At 44.7% G+C, this 26,134-nt stretch overlaps 1 protein-coding gene and 1 long non-coding RNA gene across 6 annotated transcripts; both read left to right on the top strand.

The window, feature by feature from the left end:
- The first annotated feature begins 11 nt into the window (after window positions 1–11).
- Window positions 12–4,948, top strand: LOC134443029 (uncharacterized). Of its 5 annotated transcripts, none has more exons than XR_010033541.1 (3): window positions 12–148; window positions 899–1,800; window positions 4,099–4,948. It is a non-coding gene; the product is annotated as an uncharacterized LOC134443029 (long non-coding RNA). The 5 variants fall into 5 exon arrangements; XR_010033547.1 differs by lacking the exon at window positions 4,099–4,948 and having other exon boundaries at window positions 899–1,031; window positions 1,210–3,242; XR_010033546.1 differs by lacking the exon at window positions 4,099–4,948 and having other exon boundaries at window positions 899–1,031; window positions 1,145–3,242.
- Window positions 4,949–5,818: 870 nt separating this feature from the next.
- Window positions 5,819–24,462, top strand: cops3 (COP9 signalosome subunit 3). The gene is made up of 12 exons (XM_063192962.1): window positions 5,819–6,111; window positions 7,977–8,106; window positions 8,636–8,748; window positions 9,412–9,461; window positions 10,994–11,086; window positions 12,999–13,178; window positions 14,076–14,216; window positions 14,565–14,738; window positions 15,758–15,844; window positions 19,043–19,156; window positions 21,143–21,223; window positions 22,324–24,462. Exons 1-12 carry the CDS (start codon window positions 6,057–6,059, stop codon window positions 22,375–22,377), a joined length of 1,272 nt encoding a protein of 423 aa, XP_063049032.1. The 5' UTR covers window positions 5,819–6,056; the 3' UTR covers window positions 22,378–24,462.
- Window positions 24,463–26,134: the final 1,672 nt, after the last annotated feature.

Below are 26,134 nucleotides of genomic sequence, written 5' to 3'. Positions count from 1 at the left end.
GGAAGAGTTGTCCTGAAGCCGTTGACGGCCGCGGACGAGCATGGCTGCTCTACATCCGGGGTTTCGCCGTCACTTCATTTTGCTCAAAGGGTCCTGTGCAGCAACGGGGACGCCATTGAGTGTCGTTGGCGTGTCGACCACTTCCCAGGTAAGTTGATAAAATAGGGAGATTAATCAAAGTTGTCTGTCTTTGTCAGCGTAAGCTATCACAAGTACAGTCTCTGAGGATGTAATTTTGCCAGTTTGGGTAATATAAAATCACAATGGTAATGTGAAAAACCGTTAATCGTGTGGTAATAGCTAGCGTTTTCAACACGGCGCTTCTGGTTCAACTTTGGATTTGCCGTGTTCGCAAAACATCGATGCTACCTTTCAATCTATATTTTAAACGATGACATGTCACATATTTTATAAGATACCGTCCTGTTGTCTTCTGTCAATATCCATACAGTCGTTGTGTTTGATTTCAGAGCTATTTGCTTATCGGTCATTTATAAATAGCTAATGTTTCTAAGCTAGCTGGAAGCTAATGTCAACAAGTTAGTTGATGCACGGAGATCTTTATGCTATCTAACTAGATCCAATAATGGACTACGAGGCATTCAAATGCTGATGTTCATGGCTTCAGGTATTACTTAAGTAGAATTTGGGATTTTTGTGCCATTGAGTGTCTACTGTGTCGTGTGTCGAGTCGACACAGGCTATCACAAGTACAGTCTCCGAGGATGTCATTTGTTGTTTTTGGGTAGTATACAATGGTGATGTTACCTGCTCATTTCTTGTTAAGCTGACATTAAGCTTACATTACTCGTGTATCTTTACGATAGCTAGATTCACAATGAACTGCGAGGCATTGAAATGGTGATGTTCATGTTGTCATTTTTCTGTTCGGATCTAGGTTCTAGCAGATTGTTGGTGGAGACCGCTACAGCAGGCTCGTGCAGACTGGTGGTGTTGGTGGGGACCGCTACAGCCATCGGAAGGGATTTGGCAGGAGGTGGAGCCTTCTTTGCTTGACTTTTACTGCCAAGGTAGCTTTTTCCCTTCCCATGGTTCTTCCCTTTCATTATTGATGCATTTACCTGCAATCCTGAGCCTCAACCTGGTGTATTTGGTGATCACTCTCCTCTTGACATCATGGCAGGATGGAAGGTTTGATTTCATAGTCATGGCCTCTTCCACTAGTTCACTGACTGAGCACTCCATTAGGGCTTCTGATGTCCTGGCCCGGAACAGCTGCTCAACGTGCTGCAGTAAAGAGAATACATCCGCAGATGGCTGGTGAAGTGCGCCCTCTCTGTACTCCTTCATCTGCAGCAGTGTGGCGTTGTCCGGTACAGCGTCGTCACTGTTCCTTAAGGCAGGCTTACAGGCCGAACACAAAGAGCCGCCTAGTACACCCTTGATGACGTATCCGGCCAGATGGTATAGCACACAGGACTCCGCTTTTGTGAGTGCATTTGGTGGATGGGTGGCTGGTGGTGGTGGTGTGTCTACCAAGTGCTAGAATCATAGCTGTCATCTGTTGTAATTATTCACTTGGTCATAATGATACCACAGATTCATTGAAAATCACTTCTTTCAATCAGCAGTGACTGGCTGTGAAATATTTAACCGTCCAGATCCAGTTCAACATTTGACTAATATCACTGTTTTTGTCTTTTGTATTCCCATTGAGTTGTGTTACAGGTGGAAATGATTCTGCTCCTACTGCATGAGACTGCTGCTGTTGATGGGGAAGTGCTTTTGCCAGAAATGGCTTAGTTGCAGGTGGTGGCTTTCTTGAGTTGCACTGATAAGGTAACCTAACTAACCTTTTGAGGACCCTTACAGTAAGTAATATTATATCTGTGTCTAACATTTTGTATTTCCGGTGATTGAGGTCTTTAGCTGCAAAATGTATAGGACTTTGGTCAGACTAGTAGGGCCGGATATATGTGCACAGCAACATAGTTGTCTTTTTTTTGTTTCTATACGCCATCCCAATGGAATTCAAATGAAACTACGGTAACAAGAGAATAAAAGTGCCTTTCAAAACATTCAAGGATCAGAGAGAAGTAATAATAAAACGAAGACACATTAACACATTTTTAACAAAAATAAAACGGTAGTTAAAAAGTCCTAAGGAATAGGCTAACTGAAACAAATGAGTTTTTAGTCTGCATTTGAACTTGGGTAATAAGTCAGGGGGCAGTGCATTCCAGAGCTGAGGAGCAGAGCAACTGAAAAGCTCTATTCCCCATGGTACTGAGATGGGCAGAGGGACAGAGAGGAGGATGGTCGAGGACAAACCGAGGTAGCGAGAGGGAATGGCAAGGCAAGATTGTTGCAAGATTGTGAATGGCCTGGAAGGTGTGCAGGACAGGAGTATTTTAAGAAGCACAGGGTATTGAGCACTCAGAGACATAGCCAAGGTAAGAATGGAAGACGCCGAACAACCATTCAACAAGTTAATTGAGTCAAGACTGGGTCATGAAATACCAGAGGACAGTTTTCAAAGGTATGGACTAGTGAAAGTGACTGTTGACAGACAGGGTGTCAAGACAATGGTATTTGTGTCGTATTCGTGGGTAAGCGGTTAGGGTGTCAGACTTGTAGCCCAAAGGATGCTGGTTCGACTCCGACCCGCCAGGTTGGTGCGGGGAGTAATTAACCAGTGCTCTCCCCCATCCTCCTCCCTGACTGAGGTACCCTGATCATGGTACCGTCCCGCCACACTGCGCCATTGGGGACTGCCCCCTTGCATGGATGAGGCAGAAATGCAATTTTCTAGTGTGCAGTGTTCACTTGAATTTTGTGGAGTACTGTGTCACAGTGAATTTAAATGTATTACTTTAATAAATGTTAATGACAAGTAGGAATGGGCAGCATAGTGGCAATGCCTAGTCTTGCCACCCTTGTAAGATCAGATAACTAACTTTTAGTGTCTGTTTTCACCCTTGTAAGATCAGATAACTAACTTTTAGTGTCTGTTTTCACAGAAATTTGTCTAGCGTGACACTTCTCCACAATCCACATGTAAACAGGCATTTAAAAACAATATGGCCATTGGTCTTGTCCTCTAGGTCCTCTAGGCCCAAGCTGTTAGGGCAGCACAGTACAATAAATTAAGTTGCCAAAAAAAAAACTTAAAATATTCCTCTGTGGTATTAAAAAAAATATGCTTTCCATGTAGATGTGTGCATTCTACTGTTCTCCACTTCTGTGAAGCAATACTATAGGATGAGGGTGAAAATGGTGTTTATATATATTTTTTTTCAGCAGCAAGACATTCTAAAATTTCTTCCAGAAGGGAGGAACGCTAATTATTGGTTTAGCAAAGGGTCCAGAGCAATCTTGTCCGCCATTCTTGCTGTGTGATCCATTTAACTTTCCAATAAATGTCCCTCCAGGGTGTGGCCTACCATTTTGGCACTGTACCTTTAAACAAAGTCTTGGGTAGGCTGTGGCATTCCAACAAATATAAATTGGTTCTAATTGGCCCAAAATGTGCTTAGGAAATATCCCTATGCCATTATATCTCCTGCATGAAACGTTGATGTAAGACAGAGTCCATCTTTTCATGTTGTTATCGACAAAATTCTGTCAATTCCACCTGAGAGTGTAGATGTAGATATCAAGACTCATCAGACTAGGCAACATTTTTCCGATCTTTTAGTGTCGTTTATGGTGAGCCAGTCGAAATTGTTGCCTCATTTTCCTGTTCTTGGCTGACAGGAGTGGCACCAAATGTGTTTTTCTGCTGCTGTAACCCATTTGCCTCAAGATGTGCTGTGTAATCAGGGATTCTCTTATGCATACCTTTGTTGTACTGAGTGGTTATTTGACTTAATGTTGCCTTTGTATCAGCTCCAACCAGTCTGGCTATTCTCCTCTGCCATCAACAAGACATTTTTGCCCACAGAATCGCTGCTCACTGTATTCCCCCCCCCCTTACCATTGTTTGTTAACCCCAGAGATGGTTATGTGTGAATATCCCAGCAGATCAGTCTTTTCTGAAATATTCAAATCAATCCCTTTCAGCACCAACAGCCATGCCATGTATATAAATAAATCTCTCTCTTTTTTCTTCTCCTGTCTGCTCCTCTCTGGTCATAGGTTGATGCTTTCAATGCATTGGAAGTTGCAGCATGTTCCAGTGAATTCCAATTCTTCATGCATTATTGATTTCACACACACACACACACACACACACACACACACACACACACACACACACACGTCTTGTCATGTACACAGACATGCCGTTTTATTCATAGTTATTTTGTTTGGGCTGTTTATGTTTCTATTTGGAGTATTTTTTTTATTTCAAATAAAAGATTGAACCATTCAAGCACAGGTTGTACAGCTGTGGGTTATTTACTTCATGTTCATTGCATCATGTTCATGTTCATTTGCATCCTGCATTGAGTGGTTTGACAGGTCTGATGACCAGCATCATAAAGGCTGAAATTAACAAATGCTATATTACTGTAGGCCTACAACTGGGACATGCTGGGTTTATGTATTTATCTTTTTATGTATTGGAAGTATTTTACCCATTAAAATATCCTACTGCAAATCTGCTGAATCCAAAACAAATAGACATTATCAAGGGCTACGGACAATTAGCATCTCAATGGTAAGTAATGGAGCTTCCTAGCTAAGATGACGTTTCCCTCCCAAAGTGTAACTGCAATGATATTACCGTATTACGGTACTGACACTTCAATGTTTTTATATGACAATGAAGGCCATAAAATGGCCTACAAAAAACAAAACGAACTCGTTCTTTTGGGGGCGGCATAATCTGATATAATTACCGTTAAAGGACGCTCTCGCTCAATGAAATGTATTGACAGCTCCCGGTGCATAGGACCCTTCTGCGGTGGGCGTAGACTACGCAAACCACGTGACCACTCGTCGGCAAAGATCAAAGGATGCTCCAACTCTTTTCTCTACAGCTCTGACCAGTGGTATCTGTTAGCATCTAAAGGCTAGCAACTCGGTGATCAATCTGCTGCAACACTGCAGCGTTAGCGCCCACGTTGCACAATGCACACTATGTTATATCAATGAACATGTCCTCAAGTGGGGATAATCAAATACATGCATGTGTCTTGGCTGTCAATGACAGTAGAGCTACGTCCAATGCCCTACTTAAAACGAAGTTATGCTAGGCAGTTGCTTGTTTTGCACTAGAGACTACCCTGCAACTTCCCCCTCCCCTCTCTCTTCCAGTCTCGACCAGTGAATCCAGAGCAAGTGACTTGTTTACACAGACTACCCCTCCACACAGAGGACATAGGCTGTACAATATGTCACAACTGCAAGTCTCTCCGCGGTTGAACCTCGAAATGAGACACCACCGTGAACATTATACTTGGTAGAGCTCTAGCGGCTGCAGTGACAAATAGTGACAAATTAGTCAAACGTGTTCTCCACTCTCTCTTCAACATTGGATTGATTCTAGTACGCGCTAATGTTCAAGATATTCCACAACGGTAGCCAAAGATGTGTAACTTCAGCACCACAACACTCACAGCTCCTGTGTACCAAACTGTCGCTTCACAGAAGAAAACAAATATAAACAACACAACGACAGACATCACTTATTGTTTTAATAAATACATTTCATATGAAATAATGTGCCTAATTATGCCTTAAGTAATGTTGTTTTAATTTATGTCATTTTACGCCACAGATTCTGTGGAAGAAATGGAAGTTGAAGTGGAATATCCACAAGACTTTGGTGATCTTTGTAAAAGCGGCAGCATCTAGTTTGTTGTTCCTGTGGTCACGACGTGCATGCGGAAACTTAATGAGATAATAGAAAGAAAAGTCGTCGGATCCCGACAGTGGTTCTACCTAAAAAACAACATTTTGCAGTTTCAAGGAACAAAATTGTACATCCTCCGGCTGCTGAAAATTTGGTGTCACGGAATTCAGGGTTCTTCTCGCGAGATTTAGGCGGATACTGGCGGCTGTGGCCCAAAAGTGGAAATTTCTTGCCTATGGTTGTTGCTGACATTTGAATGAAAACGTTGCTTAAAGTTGCTCTTTAGACTCGTAACATAATGGCTTCAGCACTGGAGCAGTTTGTAAACAATGTGCGACAGCTCTCTGCACAAGGTAAGTTATCTGGATAAAGCTAGCTACCTGCACAAGCCTTCAGGCAGAAGATGCTTTGCAAACAAGCAAGAAACTAGCACTAGCATGCTAGTATAGCTAGCTTCACGGCGTTGTCAGTGCACATTATTTAGCTCATCGACAGCTAGCCATAGAACTACGGCTTGTTAGCTGCCGAACCTGCTTTTTGCTTCATCATGTAAACATGTATGGAATGGCACTTCAGAGTCAATTAAAAGAGAGTGGTTGACGGGCATCCAATGTTGTGAACAGCATGTTGTTATTTAGAACCAGCCCAGCACAAAATTAGGCCGCTAGTAATTTCTAGCCTGTGAATTCGTTGTGAACAGCATTAATGTCTCGGTTAGCGTGCTAACCGCTAAATGTCAACACAGTAAATTTTGTAAATCTATCAACCATTGGTTACACCCCTATTCATCAAGGATTGGACAGCATGTAGGACAATTCACAGTAATTGGCTTGCTGAACTTTCTGTGTCAGTCCATTGCACCTTTGGCGAACAGTAAGACAGCTCGTGAGAACTCGCCTGAGTAGTTGTTTTTTGACAGGTTGGGGCAGGCGGGCACAGCATTAGAATTACATTACACTACATAACACGTAGCTGACGCTTTTATTTATCCAAAGCGACATAGTTATGTTGATACAGGGCAGGCTACTGGTTACAGTCCCTGGCAGCACGTTCAATTTAGCTCACACACAAGCAAGGGTGCCGTGCAAGTGAGTGACTTGGATGTGATTGCTTGAATATCCCAAAACAGCAGTCTTTGAGAAGAACATTTAGGGAAATGGAATCACGCCAGTCTGGATTTAGTATGATGCACATCATGTCATGTCATGTCATGTCGGGTCACAAATGCATACAACCCTTCTGCAGCCACTGTGCACAGTGCAACATACAGCGAGAGTGAAAGTTATCTACAACGTCTGATTTCGTAGTTTGTGGCATTTTGCAGGTTGTTGCGTAGCCCTCTTTTCTGTGTTGTTTACTCCATGTGGGGAGAGTAGCACACCCAACCTCACCTCATGTTGAGTTGAGTAGTTTGTCACATGCAAAGCCATAACCAAGTTGTAGCGAAATTAAAGGTCTGGAAAAAACTCCACAACGTGCAGAAATCATTACAAAATGTTAACATAAAAAATGCACACATTAAATAAATAAGCAGTGTAGAAAATGTCCATAGATGTCAGATTGTCCATAGAAGTGTCGATTGAGGCGAGAGTTGGAGGCATGCGTCGTTTTCAAAGCAGACAGCTGTGCAGTGTCCGGTAGGGTACTGGGCGGATACTGGGTGGCAAAGCTGTAGGCTCAACCCTGTCTAGTGCAGTATGTAGTAAGTTAATAGGGTAGCTATGGCATAATGGTTTAGGGAGATGGACTTTAGATCACAGGGTTGCAGGCTCAATACCCACCCTTAACAAATCCTTCCTCCCTCCATGGCTGAAGTGCCCTTGAGCAAGGCACCTATCCACACACTGCTCCAGGGACTGTAACCATCGCCAATGCTCTGTTATACAGTTTCTGTTAGTCGCTTTATATAAAAGTGTCAGGTATTGTAATGTAATGTAATGTAATGTAATGAGTATGATAGCCATGGCCTAATGATTAGGGTGATGGGCTTTAACTTGGATCATAGGGTTGCAGGTTCGAATGTCACCCTTTCACTCCTTACCTCACCTAAGCTGTGTGAGCTGATCAACAAGTGTGGAGAACACACACACACACACACACACACACACACACACACACACACACACACACACACACACACACACACACACACACACACACACACACACACACACACACACACCTCTATTCTCTAACATCTCTCTCCTGCCCCCTACAGGCCAGATGACGCAGCTGTGTGAGCTGATCAACAAGAGTGGGGAGCTGCTGGCCAAGAACCTGTCGCACCTGGACACAGTACTGGGGGCCCTGGACGTACAGGAGCACTCACTAGGGGTGCTCGCCGTGCTGTAAGTAGCACACACACACACACACACACACACACACACACACACACACACACACACACACAGACAGACAGACACACACACACACACACACCTGGACACAGTACTGGGGGCCCTGGACGTGCAAGAGCACTCGCTAGGGGTGCTCGCCGTGCTGTGAGTAGCACACACACACACACACACACACAGGAGACAAGCACAAGTGGAGGAGGCAAGGTCGCATATTGTAACGCACTCACACACACACAAACACGCACGCGTACAGGAGTACTCGCTAGGGATGCTGACTGTGCTGTAAATAACACACACATACACACGTGCATACGTGCACTCGCTGTGCTGCGAGTACCACAAACACACACACACACACTCACAAACACGCGCACGCACACACACACACACACACACACACACACACACAAACACGCTAATGGTCCCACAATGCGTTTTGCGTTGGCCACATGCAAAGTCATTGGGGTCTGTATCTAGACTCTGCCTAACCTCTTATACCTCTTTTGTATTACCTGTGTAGGTTTGTAAAGTTCTCCATGCCAAACATCCCCGACTTCGAGACGCTCTTCTCTCAAGTCCAACTCTTCATCAGCACATGCAACGGCGAACACATCAGATACGCAACAGACACATGTGAGTATATAAACTACACATCAGATACGCAACAGACACATGTGAGTATATAAACTACACATCAGATACGCAACAGACACATGTGAGTATATAAACTACACATCAGATACGCAACAGACACATGTGAGTATATAAACTACACATCAGATACGCAACAGACACATGTGAGTATATAAACTACACATCAGATACACAACATATAGCCTACATGCAAGTAAACTACACATTAGATACGTAACAGATACAAGTACTGTATATTAGACATCAGATACGCAACACGTACATGCAACGGTGAACACATCAGATACGCAACAGATACATGTAAGTATATTAGACATTAGATACGCAACAGATACATCTGAGTAAATAAACTACACACCACATACATGTAAGTAAACTACAGATCAAATACACAACAGATACATGTGAGTATATAAACTACACATCAGATACGCAACAGACACGTCACGTCACGTCACGTCACGTCACGTCACGTCACGTCACGTCACGTCACGTCACGTCACGTCACGTCACGTCACGTCACGTCACGTCACGTCACGTCACGTCACGTCATCGCTATGAAGGCTGTGATTTACACCCCCTTTCTCTAACCGTGTCCACTTTTATGTCTTTCTATCCACTTTTGTCTTTCTGTGGTCGCAGTTGCTGGACTCTGTCACCAGCTGACGAACTCGCTTGTGGAGAGAAAACAGGTAATGAATGAATGAATGAATGTACATATTATATATCTTCACACCATGATTTATCTTTAAATTACACGAGACATGGAAAGTTTGACAGCCTTGAGAAAAGGGTCCCTGTAGCGAAGGGGAGTAGAGTTGCCCAGCCGGGACTCGAACTCGGACCTTCTGGGGTAGTAAACTGGGGCTCTGACCGCTACACCAAAGAGCCAGGCTCGTTGGCATGACAGTCAGAACACACCCACAACCCTAGTGATGGTCCCCTCCTGAAGCGAAGTGTAAGCTGATGTGATTGGGCCAAGTCTGTCCTCTATACCCTCACTGGCATCTCAGGTTCACAAGTACACGGTACACCAGGGGTCTCCAATTATTTTTTTCCCAAGCGGGTCAAATTATGTAGCATGAATGAGGCTGAGGGTCACAAAAGAATCGTCTGCCTATATGGCCACAGATGGCACACATAACCGGGCGAATACACAGGCCGCGACGCGATTGAAGCAACAGAGAATCGCAGCAGCAAGCGATACGAGTGATTGAAGCGACTAGAGTATGTCCTTTACAAGCAGAACGCTTGCTTGAACAAGCATTCAAACATTCCCATTGGCTGTGGTCACTGACCTCTGTCGCGACTTGTCGCTGAACCGCATCTTAGCTCATTTGCACAACATTCCCAGTTCAACTACTAAGCTTAACTGTCGCTCTCGTCGCGCCTAGTCTCCAGAATCGCTTTTGTCGCGCGACTCAATACAAGTAAATTACTTCAGTCGCTCGCCTCGGTCATGTTGTGTGTATTCGCCCGTAAATCTTTTCATTTTTTTCCAACCTCATGGCGGGCCAGACGTTTGCCATGCCCGGGCCAGATCTGGCCCGCAAGCCGCTATTTGGAGACCACTGCGGTACACAATTCTCACTAAATTCCTACTGCATTATTACTACTGTTATTATTGATACTAGTAGTATTTCTACTTCCCACAAACAGATAAGTTTCCTGACTCAACCTCCTGCTGTGTTCTTCTCCGCTTCTTCAAATCATTATCGGGATCAATATTCTCATTTCATCTCGAATCTCCTGCTGTGTGTCCTCAGCCTCTGTGTATTATGATTAATATTCATTCCTCTACTCTACTCTCTTGTTGTGTTCTCTTCAGCCTCTGTGTGTGTTATGATTAATATTAATTCCTCTACTCTACTCTCTTGCTGTGTTCCCTTCAGCCTCTGCGTTATTAATTAGGTTTAATATTCATTCCTCTACTCTACTCTCTTGGTGTGTTCCCTTCAGCCTCTGCGTGTATTATGATTAATATTCATTCCTCTACTCTACTCTCTTGCTGTGTTCTCCTCAGCCTCTGTGTTATTAATTATGATTAATATTAATTCCTCTACTCTACTCTCTTGTTGTGTTCTCTTCAGCCTCTGTGTTATTAATTAGGTTTAATATTCATTCCTCTACTCTACTCTCTTGTTGTGTTCTCTTCAGCCTCTGTGTTATTAATTAGGTTTAATATTCATTCCTCTACTCTACTCTCTTGTTGTGCTCCCTTCAGCCTCTGCGTGGCATCAGCGTCCTGAAACAGGCCATCGACAAGATGCAGATGAACTCCAACCAGCTCACATCAGTACACGCAGACCTCTGTCAGGTAAATGCAGCGCACATCAGTACACGCAGACCTGTGTCAGGTAAATGCAGCGCACATCAGTACACGCAGACCTCTGTCAGGTAAATAAAGCTCACATCAGTACACGCAATGCTCACCTCCCCTGAGACCCTTACCTCAGTACACACAGACCTCTGTCAGGTGGATAACGCTCACCTTACTACAGACCTGTGTCAGGTGGGACCCTCTCTTACCTGAGTACAGACCAGGAGCCTATACTAAGAAGCTGGTTCAGGAGTAAAGCAGGTTAATGTATGAGGTAAAACATCTAATAGAAGAGCCTGGATTCCTCATTAGTCCTTATTAGTCCTCATTGCCTCAGTATAGACCTCTGCCAGGTGAATAACTGTGTGCAGCACCATCCGTACCTGCTGTGCAGTGCAGACTGAGCTAAGCAGTCATGTGTCTGACTTCCTGCCCTATGCAAGACGCCCAGCATTACTCCAGAGACTCGTACTCGTACTCAAATAACGGCAGGTTGCTTTGGATTGAAATGTCAGCTAAGAGTCATTTTATTCATTTATTGCTTATTCATTTTATTTTTTGTTTGTTTATTTGTTGTTTCGCCTTTTTGCTGGGCAAGTGCCTCAAGCCGGCGGTGTTTCCATGCAGTAATCGTGTCTCTTAATTGACAGAGAAATAAAAAGCACATCTTCGCTGACTGACTTGTCAGCACTGCGCTGAAGGCTCAGGACTGGTTACACCTCCCTCTCTTTCTTTCTCTGTCTCTGCCTCTCTCTCTCTGTCTGTCTGTCTATCTCTCTCTGTTATTGTCTCTTTTTGTCTTTTTATTTTCCCATCATCAGCTCTGTAGTGCCGTAGGTTCACACCACAAATGATGCACTTTACATAATTACTTAAGATATTTATCGTTTTTATTTTCCCGCCCTCCTCAGCTGTGCCTGCTGGCCAAGTGCTTCAAGCCTGCGGTGCCGTAGTATTTATCATATTTATCCTCCTCAGCTGCGGTGCCGTAGTATTTATCATATTTATCCTCCTCAGCTGCGGTGCCGTAGTATTTATCATATTTATCCTCCTCAGCTGCGGTGCCGTAGTATTTATCATATTTATCCTCCTCAGCTGCGGTGCCGTAGTATTTATCATATTTATCCTCCTCAGCTGCGGTGCCGTAGTATTTATCGTATTTATCCTCCTCAGCTGTGCCTGCGGTGCCGTAGTATTTATCGTATTTATCCTCCTCAGCTGCAGTGCTGTAGTATTTATCGTCTTTATCCTCCTCAGCTGCGGTGCTGTAGTATTTATCGTCTTTATCCTCCTCAGCTGCGGTGCCGTAGTATTTATCGTCTTTATCCTCCTCAGTTGTGCCTGCTGTGCCGTAGTATTTATCGTATTTATCCTCCTCAGCTGTGTCTGCAGGCCAAGTGCTTCAAGCCTGCGGTGCCGTAGTATTTATCGTATTTATCGTTTTTATCCTCCTCAGCTGCGGTGCCGTAGTATTTAGTATTTATCCTCCTCAGCTGTGCCTGCGGTGCCGTAGTATTTATTGTATTTATAGTATTTATCCTCCTCAGCTGCGGTGCCGTAGTATTTATCGTATTTATCCTCCTCAGCTGCGGTGCCGTAGTATTTAGTATTTATCCTCCTCAGCTGTGCCTGCGGTGCCGTAGTATTTATTGTATTTATCGTATTTATCCTCCTCAGCTGCGGTGCCGTAGTATTTATCGTATTTATCCTCCTCAGCTGCGGTGCCGTAGTATTTATCGTATTTATCCTCCTCAGCTGTGCCTGCTGGCCAAGTGCTTCAAGCCGGCGGTGCCGTAGTATTTATCGTATTTATCGTCTTTATCCTCCTCAGCTGCGGTGCTGTAGTATTTATCGTCTTTATCCTCCTCAGCTGCGGTGCCGTAGTATTTATCGTATTTATCCTCCTCAGCTGTGCCTGCTGGCCAAGTGCTTCAAGCCCGCGGTGCCGTACCTGGAGCTGGACATGGTGGACATCTGCAAGGAGAACGGGGCGTACGACGCCAAGCACTTCCTGTCCTACTACTACTACGGCGGCATGATCTACACCGGCCTCAAGAACTTCGAGAGGGCCCTCTACTTTTACGAACAGGTAGGAGGCCTTTTTGGATAAGTCATGGTCGGTAGGGTGCGCACATCTTAAATGTCTTTTTGCATGTGTGCCAATGACATTTTAGTAGTAGCACAAGTGAACTGCAAAGATTTTGGCTCTGCACATAGCCTGGCTAAACCCTCCTAGCTCAGTTCGCTCACTGTTTAGCCAATCAGCAAACAGTTGAGGGAGGTGACGCAGAACTCACCCGTGGAGTCAGTTACCGATTGGTTAAGGTAACACTATTCACCCTTTTGTCTTGTTATCTGTATGCTTTTGCAACGCTATATCGTAACAGTCATGCTAACAATTAGAATTTTATTTTGAATTCGGCACTCCAATGAATTTTAAATGGCAGAGTAAGCTCAGACCGTCTCCCACGCTCCAATAGCAGAGTAAGCTCAGACCATCTCCCACCCTCCAATAGCAGAGTAAGCTCAGACCATCTCCCACCCTCCATGGAGACGGATTCCCCTTAGCTTTTGCCAGACTGCTTGATGGAGTAAACAGTCTGCTTTCGCCAAGGCTAGGTATGCACACAGCCGCCAAAGACTTAATTTAATTAAAACATGCAACGTTTTGATCACCCTGGATCTTTGTCATCCCTCTTTCAACAATCAACTTTTTATAGATACTTGTATAGAATGTAAAATTGACGATATACTGATGGCCTACAAGAAATACCAGAACATCCTCTCGTGTGCGTGTGTGTGTGTGCGTGTGCGTGCGCGTGTGCGTGTGTGTGTAGGCCATCACCACTCCTGCGATGGCGGTTAGCCACATCATGTTGGAGGCCTATAAGAAGTACATCCTGGTCTCTAATGTGTGTGTGTGTGTGTGTGTGTGTGTGTGTGTGTGTGTGTGTGTGTGTGTGTGTGTGTGTGTGTGTGTGTGTAGGCCATCACCACTCCTGCGATGGCGGTTAGCCACATCATGTTGGAGGCCTATAAGAAGTATATCCTGGTCTCCCTCATCCTGCACGGCAAAGTCCAGCCGCTGCCCAAATACACATCACAGATCGTCGGACGCTTCATCAAGGTCAGATGACTGGCATTTTTATTTTTTATTTTATTTATTTTCAGATTTTTTTTTGCATGTCTAGGGTACTGCAGGTATTGGCTGGCTATGTAGATGCAACACACGTGTTTTCTTTATGTTTGACATTGTGCTAACTGAAATAGAATAGAAAGAAACAGTGTTTGTGTACTTAAGTGTAAAATCAGGCTAATTTCTAAAGTGTTTCTGCGCTTCTTTGTGTCTGCGTGCGTGTGTGCGTGCGTGTGTGTCCGTGTGTGTCCCTGTGTGTCCGTGTGTGTATGTGTGTGTGTGTGTGTGTGTGTGTGTCCGTGTCTGTGTGTGTGTGTGTCTCTGTCCGTGTGTGTGTAGCCCCTGAGTAATGCGTACCATGAGCTGGCCCAGGTGTACACGACCAACAACCCTGCGGAGCTCCGGGGCCTGCTGACCAAACACAGCGAGGCCTTCGCACGAGACAACAACACGGGCCTGGTCAAGCAGTGCCTATCATCTCTATACAAGAAGAACATACAGAGACTTACTAAGGTAACACACCACTACACTACACTACACTACACTACACTACACTACACCACACCACACCACACCACACCACTGCACTGCACTGCACCGCACTGCACTGCACTACACTACACTACAACACGGGCCTGGTCAAGCAGTGCCTATCCTCACTACACAACAGGGTCTCCGCGGATCCTTAAAAAGTCTTACTTCTAATATTTGTTTTTTAAGGTCTTATAAAGCCTTATATTTAGCCATTTTTGTAAGTGTGGTATTATATTTACATGGGAGGTCTTATTTTTCATCTGGGTAGCTTGAGTGTAAAAAAAAAAAAAGTCTATTTTCTTCGTGCTATTTTCATTTAACTGGTCCACGTCCCTTATCAAGATGCAGAAAAGTAGACTAGAGTAGCTGTTGGCTGCGTGCTGCTGGCATCACACAGCGGTGGGCAGCCACAGACTTGTGCGTTTAGCCCAGTGTTTCTCAACCTTTTTTTAGGCGAGGCACCCTTTCAATTCATGAAAAGTTTCAAGGCACCCCGAACCAACAAGCAGTAACATGGCATCGTATCCGATACCACACAAGCTTAGAAAAGTAACACATTTGGAGACGTCACACGACCTACGTTCGAAGTTGCAGCTGACTGGGGCGACCTATATTTACTTTATTGTGCTTAAATGGCAGATGAAAGATTCCTCTGACTAGCATTAACTTATCAATTTAGACAAATATGTATTATATTACATAATTTATTTATCAGCCACGTTTCTGCGGCACCCCTGTTGAGAAACACTGGTTTAGCCTACTTTTACCCTTTTATGAATGGGAAACACAGCCAGTGGATTTATTTGTGGCAAGGGGTGACTCTCGTTATTTCAAAAGGATCGAGTAAAACTGGTTTTCAGTGGCTGTAGATCTTTAAGGTGTATGCATAATGATGTGTGCGTGTGTGCGTGTGCGTGCGTGTGTGCGTGCGCGTGTGTGTGTGTGTGTGCGCGTGTGTGCGCGTGTGTGTGCGTGTGTGCGTGTGTGTGTGTGTGTAGACGTTCCTGACGCTCTCCCTCCAGGACATGGCGAGCCGGGTGCAGCTGTCAGGGCCACAGGAGGCTGAGAAATACGTCCTGCACATGGTGAGTAGAGTAGAGGGGGCGGTGGAGGTGTGTGTGTGTGTGTGTGGTGTGTGTGTGTGTGTGTGTGTGAGTAAATGCGTCCTGCACATGGTGAGTGGAGGTGTACGTGCGTGTGTGTGTGTGGTGTGTGTGTGTGTGTGAGTAAATGCGTCCTTCACATGGTGAGTGGAGGTGTACGTCGCCATGCATGTGTGTGTGTGTGTGTGAGTAAATGCGTCTTTCACATGGTGAGTAGGGGTGCACGTCGCCGTGTGTGTGTGTGTGTGTGTGTGTGAGTAAATGCGTCCTTCACATGGTGAGTGGAGGTGTACGTCGCCGTGTGTGTGTGTGTGTGTGTGTGTGTGTGTGTGTGTGTGTGTGTGTGTGTGTGTGTGTGTGTGTGTGTGTGTGTGAGTAAATGCGTCCTTCACATGGTGAGTGGAGGTGTACGTCGCCGTGTGTGTGTGTGTGTGTGTGTGTGTGTGTGTGTGTGTGTGTGTGTGTGTGTGTGTGTGTGTGTGTGTGTGTGTGTGTGTGTGTGTGAGTAAATGCGTCCTTCACATGGTGAGTGGAGGTGCACGTCGCCGTGCATGCATGTGTGTGCTCATGTCTCCAAGTACCTCCTCCATAGCATTGGTTCCGGAACCATTTCAGCAGGGACCGCTTTGGAACCTTATAGTGACCCCCTACCCCTCCATATCCCAAACACAAACTTGTTCTTGACCCTTAATATGGCATTATTGCCAATGGCAATGATGGCTAATTTGAAATTCACAATTGCCTAAAAATGATTATTGTCACTAATACTGCTGTTACAGGCCCAACCGTGGCTTGGTTGGCTGTTACTGGGAATCGAACTCTGGTCGCCTGCGTAACAGTTCGATTCCCGACTTAGGTCACTTCCTGATCCTCCCCCATCTCTCTCTCCCACTCATTCTCTGTCCCACTCTTCACTGTCCTGTCTAAATAAAGTTGGAAAAAATATATATAGTATACTGTTGTTACAAGGTTTTATCCAAAAGGCAAACTTCTCTCCGTTACCCCGCTGCAATACCTCCACGACCCCATTTGTTCCATTTGTCAAGTAGTACGCGTCATCGCTAGAGTCATCGCTGCTCTCTTGTTGGTCGTTAGCATTAGTGTTGTCAGACATTTGTATTGTCAACTCTTGCAATAGAATACATTCACAACGGATGTTGGAAGAACTGACTCCTTTTTAATAGCTACCGAGTTTCAAAAGAACGAGCCATTACAGTAAGGGGGGGGAGACTTGACCTGCTGCTGTGCTTACAGTAAGGGGGTGTAAGACTTGACCTGCTGCTGTGCTTACAGTAAGGGGGTGTAAGACTTGACCTGCTGCTGTGTTTACAGTAAGGGGGTGTAAGACTTGACCTGCTGCTGTGCTTACAGTAAGGGGGTGTAAGACTTGACCTGCTGCTGTGCTTACAGTAAGGGGGTGTAAGACTTGACATGCTGCTGTGCTTACAGTAAGGGGGTGTAAGACTTGACCTGCTGCTGTGTTTACAGTAAGGGGGGGGGAGTTAACCTGCTGCTGTGTTTACAGTAAGGGGGTGTAAGACTTGACATGCTGCTGTGTTTACAGTAAGGGGGTGTAAGACTTGACCTGCTGCTGTGCTTACAGTAAGGGGGTGTAAGACTTGACCTGCTGCTGTGCTTACAGTAAGGGGGTGTAAGACTTGACATGCTGCTGTGTTTACAGTAAGGGGGTGTAAGACTTGACATGCTGCTGTGTTTACAGTAAGGAGGTGTAAGACTTGACCTGCTGCTGTGTTTACAGTAAGGGGGGGGACTTGACCTGCTGCTGTGCTTACAGTAAGGGGGTGTAAGACTTGACCTGCTGCTGTGTTTACAGTAAGGGGGTGTAAGACTTGACATGCTGCTGTGTTTACAGTAAGGGGGTGTAAGATTTGACCTGCTGCTGTGCTTACAGTAAGGGGGTGTAAGACTTGACATGCTGCTGTGTTTACAGTAAGGGGGTGTAAGACTTGACATGCTGCTGTGTTTACAGTAAGGAGGTGTAAGACTTGACCTGCTGCTGTGCTTACAGTAAGGGGGTGTAAGACTTGACATGCTGCTGTGTTTACAGTAAGGGGGTGTAAGACTTGACCTGCTGCTGTGCTTTTACAGTAAGGGGGTGTAAGACTTGACATGCTGCTGTGTTTACAGTAAGGGGGTGTAAGACTTGACCTGCTGCTGTGCTTACAGTAAGGGGGTGTAAGACTTGACATGCTGCTGTGTTTACAGTAAGGGGGTGTAAGACTTGACATGCTGCTGTGTTTACAGTAAGGAGGTGTAAGACTTGACCTGCTGCTGTGCTTACAGTAAGGGGGTGTAAGACTTGACCTGCTGCTGTGCTTACAGTAAGGGGGTGTAAGACTTGACATGCTGCTGTGTTTACAGTAAGGGGGTGTAAGACTTGACATGCTGCTGTGTTTACAGTAAGGGGGTGTAAGACTTGACCTGCTGCTGTGCTTACAGTAAGGGGGTGTAAGACTTGACCTGCTGCTGTGTTTACAGTAAGGGGGGAAACGGTATAAGACTTGACCTGCTGCTGTGCTTGCAGTAAGGAGGTGTAAGACTTGACATGCTGCTGTGTTTACAGTAAGGGGGGGGAGACTTGACCTGCTGCTGTGTTTACAGTAAGGGGGGAAACGGTATAAGACTTGACCTGCTGCTGTGCTTGCAGTAAGGGGGGGGGGGGGGGGGACTTGACATGCTGCTGTGCTTACAGTAAGGGGGGGGGGGACTTGACATGCTGCTGTGCTTACAGTAAGGGGGGGGGGACTTGACCTGCTGCTGTGTTTACAGTAAGGGGGTGTAAGACTTGACATGCTGCTGTGTTTACAGTAAGGAGGTGTAAGACTTGACCTGCTGCTGTGCTTACAGTAAGGGGGTGTAAGACTTGACCTGCTGCTGTGCTTACAGTAAGGGGGGGGGGGACTTGACATGCTGCTGTGTTTACAGTAAGGAGGTGTAAGACTTGACCTGCTGCTGTGCTTACAGTAAGGGGGTGTAAGACTTGACCTGCTGCTGTGCTTACAGTAAGGGGGTGTAAGACTTGACCTGCTGCTGTGCTTACAGTAAGGGGGTGTAAGACTTGACCTGCTGCTGTGCTTACAGTAAGGGGGTGTAAGACTTGACATGCTGCTGTGTTTACAGTAAGGGGGTGTAAGATTTGACCTGCTGCTGTGTTTACAGATCGAGGACGGGGAGATCTACGCTAGCATCAACCAGAAAGACGGCATGGTGTGTTTCCATGACAACCCGGAGAAGTACAACAACCCCGCCATGCTGCACAAGATCGACCAGGAGGTGGGTTGGCCTTGGCGGCCATCTTGGTGTAATAGTTGTAAAATATGTCTCATACAGCATGGGTTGCATTTTTAAAATTCTATTTATATATGCTATAGATATGATATCAATCATATATGTGGAAGCATTGGTATGGCTGCCTTTTAAGACTGTCATGACAGATATGTTTGTATATGCTTAGGCATTATTGCCTGTTGTTTTTTTTCTTCCTTTTCTTTTCCTGCCTATTTTGTATGCTATTGTTTTTTTATGTATAATATGATGTGTGTCTGCCTATTGGGCCTAGAGCCTGTAATAAAGTTCATATATACAGTGCCCTCCATAATTATTGGCACCCCTGGTTAAGATGTGTTTTTTAGCTTCCAATTATTTTATTTTTTTTCTAAATAATATGGGACCTTAATGGAAAAAAAGAGAAAAATCCAACCTTCAATACAAGTGCATTTATTCAGTGGGGAAAAAATCCCACATAAAGAAATAATTATTTGACATCAAATAATGTGTGTCACAATTATTAGCACCCCTGGTGTTAATATTTTGGACAACCCCCTTTTGCCAACAAAACAGCACCTAATCTTCTCCTATAATGTTTCACAAGATGGGAAAAGACAGAAAGAGGGATCTTCAGCCATTCCTCTTTGCAGAATCTCTCTAAATCATCCAGAGACCTGGGTCCTCTCCTCTGTACTCTCCTCTTCAGCTCACCCCACAGGTTCTCAATGGGGTTGAGGTCAGGGGACTGAGATGGCCATGGGAGGAGCTTGATTTTGTGTCTGGTGAACCATTTCTGTGTAGATTTGGCCATATGTTTAGGGTCATTGTCTTGCTGAAAGACCCAGTGACGACCCAGCTTCAGCTTTCGGGCAGAGGGCAACAGATTTTGATTTTAAATGTCCTGGTATTTCAAAGCATTCATGATGCCATGCACCCTAACAAGGTTCCCAGGGCCTTTGGAAGCGAAACAGTCCCACAGCATCACTGACCCACCCCCATACTTCACAGTGGGTATGAGGTGCTTTTCAGCATGCACATCTTTCGTGGTACGCCAGACCCACTTAGAGTGTTTGTTGCCAAAAAGCTCAATCTTGGTCTCATCTGACCAAAGCACACGGTCCCAGTTGAAGCCCCAATACCGCTTGGCGAACTCCAGACGCTTGCGTTTATGATTGTGAGTGAGGAAAGGTTGTCTCCGTGCATGCCTCCCAAACAGCTTGTTGGCGTGTAGACAGCGCCTGATGGTTGATTTGGAGACTTTGTGACCCCAGGATGCTACCATTTGTTGTAATTCTGTAACAGTGAGCTTTGGAGATATTTTGATTTCTCTTACCATCCTCCTCAATGTGCGTGGTGGCAAAATAAACATGGGTCCTCGTCCAGGCTTGTTTACCACTGTTCCAGTTGTTTTGAACTTCTTAATTATTCCTCTCACAGTGGATATGGGCAGCTGCAGTTGAGTGGCAATCTTCTTGTAGCCTCTGCCTGACCTGTGAAGGTCGACGCACATCTGCCTCACTTGTATGCTGTGTTCCTTTGTCTTTCCCATGTTTAAGAGTGGATAAGAGAAATGGCCTCGGTGTCACGTCATGTTTATACCCCAGGGAAACAGGAAGTGATGAATTACTAATTAAATGTTCCTACATACTCTGGTAAACTTTGTAAACTACTGTAGAAATGACAGAAATGCTTCAATTATATTTATTTCCTGGGAATTGTTAAGGGTGCCAATAATTGTGGAACAGGTGATTTAATGAAAAATAATTATTTTTTAGTCAGGGATTTTTTTATTTTCTTACAATTCATTTGAGTTGAAGGCTACATTTTCCTACAATTTTCAGTGTGACAGTATTCTTCTGCAATAAACACTGAATTTATTTTAAGGCTTTTAACACCTCTCAACCAGGGGTGCCAATAATTGTGGAGGGCACTGTATGCTATCCCGGTGTTAAATAAATACACTTCCAAACTTGCTGTTCTCCCCCTCTCTAGATGCTGAAGTGCATTGAACTGGACGAGAGGCTGAAGTCAATGGATCAGGAGATCACAGTCAACCCACAGTTTGTGCAGAAGGTGTGCGTGCGTGTGTGTGCGCGTGTGCGTGCGTGCGTGCGTGCGTGTGTGTAGTGGGATGAAGCACTGTATTGGGCACACTTTGAATTTTGCTGTTGCACACTTTGAATTGTACCCATTCATGCCTAAAGCACCTGCAAAAAAATGCTGCTGAATGCCTCAGCCCTTGTTGGGAAAGTTGACCTCAGCCTTTAAAAATCTAAATATCTCAGCCTCTGAAGCACATACAATCATGAAACATGTTGCAGTTATACCCCTAAGAATGCCATCTTGCATTGGAATATGTTGTAACACACCCACATGTTTATGAAAAAAGCTACAATCTCAATAGCCTGACTGCAGCGTATATGTGGCTCCAGGCACCAAAGAAGGTTAAACAGCATGTACGAGTCATCAGGCTAAAATAACCCAAGCTGACCTCTCCATGTCCTCTTCTCTCCATCTCCTCTCCTCTCCATGTCCTCTCCTCTCCATGTCCTCTTCTCTCCATCTCTCTCTTCTCCATGTCCTCTTCTCTCCATCTCTCTCTTCTCTCCATCTCCTCTCCTCTCCATGTCCTCTCCTCTCCATCTCTCTCTTCTCTCCATCTCCTCTCCTCTCCATGTCCTCTCCTCTCCATGTCCTCTTCTCTCCATCTCCTCTCCTCTCCATGTCCTCTCCTCTCCATGTCCTCTTCTCTCCATCTCTCTCTTCTCCATGTCCTCTTCTCTCCATCTCTCTCTTCTCTCCATCTCCTCTCCTCTCCATGTCCTCTCCTCTCCATCTCTCTCTTCTCTCCATCTCCTCTCCTCTCCATGTCCTCTCCTCTCTATGTCCTCTCCTCTCCATGTCCTCTCCTCTCCATGTCCTCTTCCCTCCTTCTCTCTCTCTCTCCTCCCTCTGCCTTCACCCTTGCTTTCTCTCCTCCAACCTCCCTCTTCTCTATTCTTTGTCCTTACATCTCTCTCTCTCTCTCTCTCTCTCTCTCTCTCTCTCTCTCTCTCTCTCTCTCTCTCTCTCTCTCTCTCTCGCGCTCTCTCTCTCTCTCGCGCTCTCTCTCTCTCGCGCTCTCTCTCTCATCCCCCCTCCCTCTCTCTCCCCCCCCTCCCTCTCCTCTACAGAGTATGGGTACCCAGGAGGATGACGTGGGTAGTAAGACCTCCAGCTACTCCTGAGGCCTCTCTGACGCCCCCTGCCACTGGCCTCCATTTTTACAGCCGACACGACTCCTAGGATTCACCATGGACAATTCTGGAGGACAAGCTACAACAACACACCACGTCAACCAACCATCCGTTTATTCCCCACTTACCCATCACACACACACACACACACACACACCCCAGACACACCGCCTCCTCCTAGACGCCCGCACAAGCTTTCCTCACCACCCGTTCACATCCTAAAACACACACTCAAACACACACACACACACCTCCAGTCTCAGTCTCATCCGCGCGTCAGAAGTGTTTTGTTTTTTCCCCGTCAGTGTTTTTATTTATCAATGTGGAGCTGGAAGAGCCGTGTCCTGCTTTCAACTCATTTACTCCCCAAAGCCTCCTGCTAGTCACTTACAGCTCTGTCGGGATCTGATCTCTTTCTCTCTCTCTCTCTCACACACACACGCACGCACGCACGCACGCACGCACGCACGCACGCACGCACACACACACACACACACACACACACAATCTCAGACTCGGCTGCAGGCTGACAGACAGTCGCTTGCAGCTCGATCTGATCTGACACACAGGCATACACACACACACATAGGATGTGGGACTGTTTCAGGCAGTTTAGGGTCTCTCTGCAGAGGTGTGTAGACGTGTAGATTAGTAAACACAGTAATGGCCATAACCCTGCTGCTGCTGTAGTGCCCCTAGAGAGCTGTCTGGAAAACACAGGTGAAGCTGCTGAACGCCCCCTACAGGCTTTCCTATGTCCCAACTAAATGCTCGCCCACCGCCCTCATATGGTTTTACATCAGCATATGGAAAGGTGATCATGTGACGTGGTGGCCGATTTGTCATGTTATATGGTCTATAGTTGAGTATACTGGCATCACTATAGCGATTCTATATGGCCACCACACACTGTTTATCTTCCCAGTGTGACAACTGTACAGTATAAGCCTAATACCATAATACTATGAAGTAGTAAATGCTTGCCCACCGCCTCTTATGGTTTTATATCAGATGCATGACTACACTGCAAAGGCAAAGTGCATTAACTACGCCAATGTTGAAACTGAGTAAAAGACCTTCAAAGCCTTGGTATTAAGTTGGATATTGTAGCCAGTACTGCACATTTTACACAGCAATATCTCTAAAACAGAACACATTTTGGACCGTAAGGCTTTGTCACAAGATAAAGGAGGAGTTATGAAGACCATTTTCAGTCTAAAGTTAATTTTGACAAAATATACAGTTACTGCACTTTGCCTTAGTAGGACAGAGTTCAGCTCTGGTTGAAGGGAAGCAGCAGCGTGCCGTATACCCCTCTGGCCTCTCACCCTTTATGGTTCTAGCATACCCCACCTCCTTGTTGTTTTTCTACACTGGTGACCGCCAGCTCAGCACTAGACACTGGTGGCCCATCACATTATTATCTAACCTCCCCTCCTCACCTTGAGCTCGTGGCCTCTCATGATTTCACTCGCCTAACCTCCGTGGAGAAATACCCATAACGTTTCCCAGCATTCACAACTTTTTGGGGGACTCAACATCTCGACTGCAAATTAGTGACTTTTTGAATTGCGAGATATTGTGAGATATTGAATAAAACTTCTGTTGTCAATTACGTCTTGTTCTGCATCACGAGGCCACAAGCAAGGAGAGAATGGGAGGTGAGGTATTGAAATGTGTTAATAAAAGGCACTGGGTTTTCTGTCACTGCTCCGCCATCTTTGTAAGGGCACTGGGTTTGCAGTCACTGCTCCGCCATCTTTGTAAGGGTACTGGCTTTTCTGTCACTGCTCCGCCATCTTTGTAAGGGCACTGGGTTTGCTGTTCCCTCCGCTTCTCACGGCTCTTCTGTAGTTCCTCTTGTATGAAATGCACATAAACAATGTCAACAACAAGAACAAACAGCCTTCAGTTTTCTTTCGTTTTGTCTACCTACTGTGCGTGTATTGAATGTTCATAAACAATGTCAACAGTAACAAAAGGTGTGTATATGTACATGTACAAACCCCAACTCCGATGAAGTTGGGACGTTTGGTAAACAGTGAATAAAATTAAAATGCTATCATTTTCAAAACATTCAATCTATTCATTAGATGGAGAATAGTGAAAAGACAACATATTAAGTGTTAAAACCGAGAAAAAAGATTGTTTTGGGGGACATATGTACTCATTTCTATTTTGATAAATCCAACACGTCTCAAAAGAGTTGGGACGGGGACAATAAATGGCAGCAAATGTCGAGGAAGACTAAAAACAAAACAAAAGACAACACTTAACAGTTAAATACATTAACCGATGAGATGATTTTATATAAAAAACAGTGTTAATTCCTATCTTGGACATGATTTCACCAGCTTAAATGGTGGGTGTATTCCTTGTCATGTTTTGCAATGTTTTCCTTTCTGTAGTGCTTATAGTGTGACAGGTCTTGACCAAAAACCCACCATTTTATCACCTGCTGGTCCTTATGATGGAGCCAAACTGTAGTAGAGAATGCAATTTGACCTTACTATGTGGCAGTAATCGAAGATCTCCCTTCAAAATATAATGCATGAGTGGCTTTTCATGCTGTTTAAAACCCATTTATACCATTCAGCACTGTATTTAACTCTACAGATGAGTGAGAACATCTTAACCAATGCACTACTGCACCGGCATGCCATCATGGAGGCTGACTTTTGAAGCTAGCACTAACACAAGTTGGATGGTCCATTTTCACTGTAGCACAGGATGTGCAATGCTCTATTATTGTCAAAAAGAATGGACTTCTACAACTTCTGCTGACTTCTGTAAGCAAAGGACAGTTTCCCATGTCTTCTGGGTCTATTTCAAGTGAGCTCAGGTGCTTAGGAGAATGTTACACCCTTGTATCATTTTCATGCATTAAGCATTCTTAATATGGTCAATTTTCAATAGCTCTAATTCCTGGAGTGCTAGAGTGAGACTACAGCCAATATATATTTCATGATGTCATGAACCTATACAATGATTTTATTAACAAAAATATGTCTTATATACACTCAATCGTGCTAAATCAAAGGGAATTCAAAAATGTATGTAATAACTATGGTAATTATTCCCTTTGAATCTTTAATTCTGAGTGACTCAGCCTCTCTGTGATGATCTTATACCTGGACACCTATATTGTCCGTCAGTACAATTCATTTTGAAATGTTCTTCTTTGTTGTTTTATCTTATTTGGATGTTTACGAAATTTCACTGATCCCCGTCCCAACTCTTTTGAGACGTGTTGGATTTATCAAATTAGAAATGAGTACATATGTCCCCCAAAACAATATTTTTTCTCGGTTTTAACACTTAATATGTTGTCTTTTCACTATTCTCCATCTAATGAATAGATTGAATGTTTTGAAAATGATAGCATTTTGATTTTATTCACTGTTTACCAAACGTCCCAACTTCATCGGAGTTGGGGTTTGTACATGTGTGTGTGTGTGAGTGAGTGATGGCAGCATGATGCACATGTGGGAAATATGTAGCCTATACTTCCATCTGTAGTTGAGGTAGGAGAGGAGAAATATGTTCCAGATTTCCTTCTGAGATGCCCTGCAGGGTCTGAAATAAGGTAAACAACATAAGGTGCTCTCCTACAAGATGTTCAAACTTCAAACTAAATGTAGTAAATGCTTCAGTGCAATTGGTTACGTTTACATGAGACATTTAATTCTGAATTAACTCCATTTCATTCTGAATAAAGCTTTGAAAATGTAATTTTACACCTCTTAAT

The sequence above is a fragment of the Engraulis encrasicolus genome, chromosome 2, assembly GCF_034702125.1.
Source record: "Engraulis encrasicolus isolate BLACKSEA-1 chromosome 2, IST_EnEncr_1.0, whole genome shotgun sequence".
Classification (NCBI taxonomy): Eukaryota; Metazoa; Chordata; class Actinopteri; order Clupeiformes; family Engraulidae; genus Engraulis; species Engraulis encrasicolus.
The sequence above is the reverse complement of the archived record's forward strand: the minus strand, read 5'-3'. Positions and strand labels throughout refer to the sequence as shown.

What these genes read in the sequence shown, in the direction of transcription:
- cops3 (XM_063192962.1), top strand. Translation starts at nt 6,057, where the DNA reads ATGGCTTCAGCACTGGAGCAGTTTGTAAACAATGTGCGACAGCTCTCT. An exon ending in CAGATACGCAACAGACACAT is followed by an intron (nt 8,749 to 9,411) that starts GTGAGTATATAA and finishes CTGTGGTCGCAG; the next exon opens with TTGCTGGACTCTGTCACCAG. An exon ending in AGAAATACGTCCTGCACATG is followed by an intron (nt 15,845 to 19,042) that starts GTGAGTAGAGTA and finishes CTGTGTTTACAG; the next exon opens with ATCGAGGACGGGGAGATCTA.